Source organism: Colobus angolensis, unplaced genomic scaffold (genome assembly GCF_000951035.1).
Source record: "Colobus angolensis palliatus isolate OR3802 unplaced genomic scaffold, Cang.pa_1.0 Scaffold39, whole genome shotgun sequence".
Taxonomy (NCBI): Eukaryota; Metazoa; Chordata; class Mammalia; order Primates; family Cercopithecidae; genus Colobus; species Colobus angolensis.
In genome coordinates, this window is record NW_012117265.1 from 1,115,345 (window position 1) to 1,121,109 (window position 5,765).

General features: G+C 45.8%; 1 protein-coding gene across 1 annotated transcript in view; it reads left to right on the plus strand.

Annotated features, from left to right (window-relative positions):
• Positions 1-147: 147 nt before the first annotated feature.
• Positions 148-5,765, plus strand: part of ZNF878 (zinc finger protein 878) — a 16,246-nt gene continuing 10,628 nt past the window's right edge. The window contains 3 exon segments of the mRNA XM_011954947.1: positions 148-174; positions 4,860-4,986; positions 5,189-5,249. Of these exon segments, the coding sequence (XP_011810337.1) occupies positions 148-174; positions 4,860-4,986; positions 5,189-5,249 (215 nt within the window).

Below are 5,765 nucleotides of genomic sequence, written 5' to 3' on the forward strand. Positions count from 1 at the left end.
GGGCTGGGCCGGCAGCCGGGACCCCGGGCGTCCTGTCAGGTCTCTGCGCGGCGACTGCGGTCCCAGCCCCGGCCCCGGCTCCCTCTCTGAGCAGCTCCGCGCCCCGCAGCCCCGCGTCTCCCGTGGTTCAGGGACCACGGAAGGGTCATGGGGGCATCCCGCCTCGGGTGTGGGGTTCGTGTGGGAGGAGCGGTGGCCTGTGGGGTCCCCAGTTCCTTTTTTTCTCGTTAAAAATTAAACCGAGGCACTGTTAAGAAATGAGAGTTTATTTTAGCAAACAGCGATTAATGAATGAGAAACTCCCAGTCCTGGCTTGTGGTATGGTAACGGAAAAACCCAAACTGTGTAGAGTAAGTTTATTCTGAGCCGAATAGGAGAGACCTCGGCTGAGGAAAACACAACCCCACCAAGCCCGGAGTAAGCGGTCCCGAGGCAGCTTATGACAGTTTGGTTTTATTCATTTCAGGGAGACAGGAATTGCAGGAGAATGATGAATCAGTGCCGGGAAGGTGTAAGTTCCTTTGGCCGAAAGGCGGGACACATGGAAGCGAGGTTAGAAGGCACAGGTGGTGGAAGGATTCTGTAGGTGGCGGTGGGTTGAGAGTGTGTGAAGCTTCGTCTAAAATTTGGAGGCTGTAGGAAGGAGGGCTGTTATCTGCCACGTGATTCCATCCTAGTCCCTGCTCCCTTCCCCAGAAGACCTGTTTTTGTTTACCATATTTTATTTTATTTTATTTGTTTGAGATGGAGTCTGGCTCTGTCGCCCCAGGCTGGAGTGTACTGGCGCCATCTCGGCTCACTGCAACCTCCGCCTCCCTAGTTCAAGCGATTCTCCTGCCTCAGCCTCCCGAGTAGCTGGGACTACAGGCGCCAGCCACCACGCCCAGCTAATTTTTGTATTTTTAGTAGAGACGGGTTTCACCATATTGGCCAGGCTGGTCTCGAACTCCTCCTGACCTTGTGATCCGCCCACCTGGGTCTCCCAAGGTACTGGGATTACAGGCGTGAGCCACTGCACCCGGCCAATTTTTGTATTTTTAGTAGAGACGGAGTTTCATGATATTGGCCAGGCTGGTCTCTGCCACGTGATTCCATCCCAGTCCCTGCTCCCTTCCCCAAAATACCTGTTTTTGTTTTACCAGATTTTATTTTTTTGAGACAGAGTCTCGCTCTGTCGCCCCAGGCTGGAATGCAGTGGCACAATCTCCTGCTCACTGCAACCTCTGCCTCCCGGGTTCAAGGGATTCATTCTCCTGTATCAGATTACAGGCCACTGTGTCCGCTCCAGGCCTTTAAACATTTTCTTTGCAAGAGGTTTTCATTTCTTTTCGTATTTAAAAAGGTGAATTTAACATTTCCAGCTTCAGAAGATGTGATGGCCATGAAGTCTTTGTGTGAGAAAAGTAAGAGGGAAGTTAGTCTATAATGAAATCAATCCTTAAGAGGGAAAGGGTCTTTCATGACTTGCTTCAGTCAGTTAAAATATGTTACAAAACAATATAGGTAAGAAAGAAAGCTAATCTGTAATCAGGGAATAGACCCTTCCCCGGCTGGCTCTGTTACCACTGCCTGTCAGGTGTCTCAACCCCAGAATCGCATTCCTTTAAACCTCAAGATAATTTAGAGTTCCAGCAGCTTAAACTTTTTAATCACCTATTTTCAGTCTGTACAGGTGAAACTTTTGGTTATGTAATCAGAGATTAATTGCCTGGTTAACCCTAAATTTCATTTCCCTATAAATTAATCTTTAGTGATATTGTTTCCTCAGGCCACAGATTAGAAATTTATGTGAATTGGATTTGAATTTGACTTCAGTATGCTTGTGGAGGGTCTTAGTGTTCTATAGCCAGTTCAGTTTAATTGCTTATTTATTTATTTATTTTTGAGACAGAGTCTCTTTCTGTCGCCCAGGCAGTGGCCCAATCTCGGCTCACTGCAACCTCTGCCTCCTGGGTTCAAGCGATTCTCCTGCTTCAGCCTCCCAAGTAGCTAGGACTCCAAATGCATGCCACCATACCTGGCTAATTTTTGTATTTTTTTTTTTTTTTTTTTGAGACGGAGTCTCGCTCTGTCGCCCAGGCTGGAGTGCAGTGGCCGGATCTCAGCTCACTGCAAGCTCCGCCTCCCGCGTTTACGCCATTCTCCTGCCTCAGCCTCCCGAGTAGCTGGGATTACAGGCATGTGCCACCACGCCTGGCTAATTTTTGTATTTTTAGTAGAGACGGGGTTTCACTAGGTTAGCCAACCTGGTCTTGAACTCCTTACCTCATGCTCCAACTGCCTTGGCTTCCCAAAGTGCTGGGATTACAGGCGTGAACCACTGTGCCCGGCCTGTTATTCTTTTTTTCTTTCTTTCTTTCTTTTTTTTTTTTTTGAGAGGGAATCTCGCTCTGTCGCTCAGGCTGGAGTGCAGTGGCACCATCTCTGCTCACTACAACTTCTATCTACCAGGTCCAAGCGATTCTCCTTCCTCAGCCTCCCAAGTAGCTGGGATTACAGACACCTGCCACCACGCCTGGCTAATTTTTGTATTTTTAGTAGAGATGGGGTTTTACCACTTTGGCTGGGCTGTTCTTGAACTCCTGACCTTAGGTGATCCATCTCCCAAAGTGCTGGAATTACACACATGAGCCACCTCACCCAGCCTTCTTTTTGTTATTCTTTGTAGCTGCATTATCTTTTTCTTTCTTTCTTTTCTTTCTTTCTCTTTCTTTCTTTCTTTTTCTTTCCTTCTTTCTTTCCTTCCTTCCTTCCTTCCTTCTTTTCTTTCTTTCTTTACTTCTTTCTTTCTTTTCTTTTTCTTTTCTTTCTTTCCTTTTTTGAGATGGAGCTCCCTCTGTCACCCAGGCTGGAGTGCAGTGGCATGATTTCGGCTCACGGCAATGTCTGCCTCCTGGGTTCAAGTGATTCTCCTGCCTCAACTTCCTAAGTAGCTGGGCTGCAGGTGCCTGCCACCACGCCCAGCTACTTTTTGTATTTTTAGTGGAGATGGGGTTTCACCATATTGGCCAGGCTGGTCTCAAACTCCTGACTTTGTGCTTTGTGATCCACCCACCTCAGCCTCCCAAAGTGCTGAGCCACTGTGCCCAGCCTTTTTTTTTGAGACAGAGCCTTGCTCTGTCGCCCAGGCTGGAGTGCAGTGTGTGATCTTGGCTCACTGCAATCTCCACCTCACAGGTTCAAGTGATTCTCCTGCCTCGGCCTCCCGCGTAGCTGGGATCACAAGCGCCCACCACCAAGCCCAGCTGATTTTTGTATTTTTAGTAGAGACGGGGTTTCACCAGGTTGGCCAGGCTGGTCTCGAACTCCTGATCTCAGATTATCCACCCATGTCCACCTCCTAAAGTGCTGGGATTACAGGCGTGAGCCACCTCTCCAGGCTTGCCATATTTTCTATTATCACAAAGTAGAATTTTGGCTGTTTGGAGTTTCCAGTAACTTGGTGTTACAATTAATGTACCTTTCATGTTATACCAAAAGGGTTTGTTTCTGACTTTTTGCCTCATTCTGTTGCAAACATGCCACTGTGTTGAGTCATGGGTCGCCCAGTTTACTTATGCATTTCACTATTTAATGGGTTTGGGGTTTATAGTTTAGTTTTTGACCTTGGTGACAATGTCATGGTTTTTTTTTTTTTTTTTGCCATATGAAAATGCAACATAAATTTCTCACATATTGGGGAAAAGTCACTGGGTTGTAGATTATGGATAAATTCCAATGTAAAAGATAATGCCAGTAGAGTGTATGTACGGATCAACCATCTAGCCTTTCATGTGTGTGTGTCTTTATTTTTGTGGTTTACCAACACTTGGGATTATCTATTAGTAGAGACGGGCTTTCACCATATTGATCAGGCTGGTCTTGAACTCCTGACCTCAGGTGATCCACCTGTCTTGACCTCCCAAAGTGCTGGAATTACAGGCATGAGCCACCGTGCCAAGCCCAGTTTAGGTTTTTCTATTCACGTACAGTTTCCTAGAAAGGTTTCTGTTCATGAGTTTTTGTTTTAGTTATGATTCTCTTATCAATTACAATTTTTTTTTTTTTAACCGACAGAGTTGGCTCTGTCACCCAGGCTGGAATGCGGTGGCATGTTTTTGGCTCACTGCAACCTCTGCCTCCTGGGTTCAAGTGATTCTCCTGCTTCAGCCTCCCAAGTAGCTGGAATTACAAGAGCCCATCACTACACCTGGCTAATTTTATTATTTTTAGTAGAGATGGGGTTTTGCCATGTTGGCCAGGTTGGTCTCAAACTCCTGACCTCAGGTGATCGGCCCGGCCCACCTTTGCCTCCCAAGGTACTGGGACTCATAGGTGTGAGCCACCATGCCTGGCCAGACTCTGTTATCAGTTAGATTAATAAAGCTCCTTGCAAAATCCTTTTTTTTTTTTTTTTTGGCTTCTGCTACTGGAATCAGAACAAAACCCACTTTCTAGTCATCACAAAGGTTAAACTTTGTGAACAGGCATTTTCAAGAATATGCAGCCTTAGGGCTGCTAATGTTAACTTTGTTTTGCTCATGAATTCAAAGGAGCTTGTTATGACAAGTGCTGCAGATCCACACTTCAGACATTAAGGGCAGTCCAGGCAGCACGCCTTTCTCCCTGGACTCACCAGAAACACACATTTTCCTATTCTGCTGTTGCTTTACCCCATCCAGAGTTCAATTCTAGCATCAAAATTGTTTTCTGTAAGAAAGTGAGTGTAGACGGAGAGTAAGGGGTCTGATGACCAAGTCATGGAATAAATGTTTGGAGTCCACACACCGTAGCATCCTGAGAACTTCCTAGGAACAGGGTGTAGGAACCCCGTGCTGTCAGCCTCACTCATCCTCCTGTCTACATGTGGGATATTTCAGGGTTTGGTGGCCTTTGAGGATGTGGCTGTGAACTTCACCCAGGAGGAGTGGGCTTTGCTGGATCCTTCCCAGAAAAATCTCTACAGGAAAGTGATGCAGGAAACCTTGAGGAACCTGGCCTCCATAGGTAAGAATGACAGTATTACTTCCCTCAGTGAATTAAAGAACAGGTGTTTCTAGCTCATCGGTGCTGTTGAGTGATTTGGAATATGGTCAGGGAATACTTTGAATAAATGAGGCACAGGTGCAACAAGCCATGGACATAGAATCAAGTAACTTTTTTTGTAATTTTATACTAATTCAGGACTTTTTCTGGGTTCGCATTTTAGGAAAAAAGTGGAACAACCAGCACATTGAAGATGAGCACCAAAATCCTAGGAGAAATCTAAGGTAACTGGCACTTACAAGAGAAAATAATGTCTCTGTAGATTATCTTAGAATGGAAGAAAACGTTAAAAAGAAGCAAGCGTAAGAAATAAACCTAGTTCCAATGTATTTATTCTTAGAAAAGCTTCCCTAGAAACATATAAAGTGTGACATGGCTTATATGTATAATCCAGCCCTTTTGGAGGTCAGGATGGAAGATCACTTGAACCTGGGAGTTTGAAGTTGCACTGATTCATGATGGCATCACTGGAGGGCAGCCTGGGCCACAGGGTGAGACCCTGACTCAAAAACAAACAGACAAAGACAGTATTTATAAAATAGTTTACTTTAAAATAGCATTTAAAAGCCGGACATGGTGGCTGACACCTGTAATCCCAGCACTTTGGAAGGCTGAGGTAGGTGGATCACGAGGTCAAGAGATCAAGACCATCCTGGCCATCATGATGAAACCCCATCTCTACTAAAAATACAAAAAATTAGCTGGGCATGGTGGTGTGTGCCTGTAGTCTCTTGGGAGGC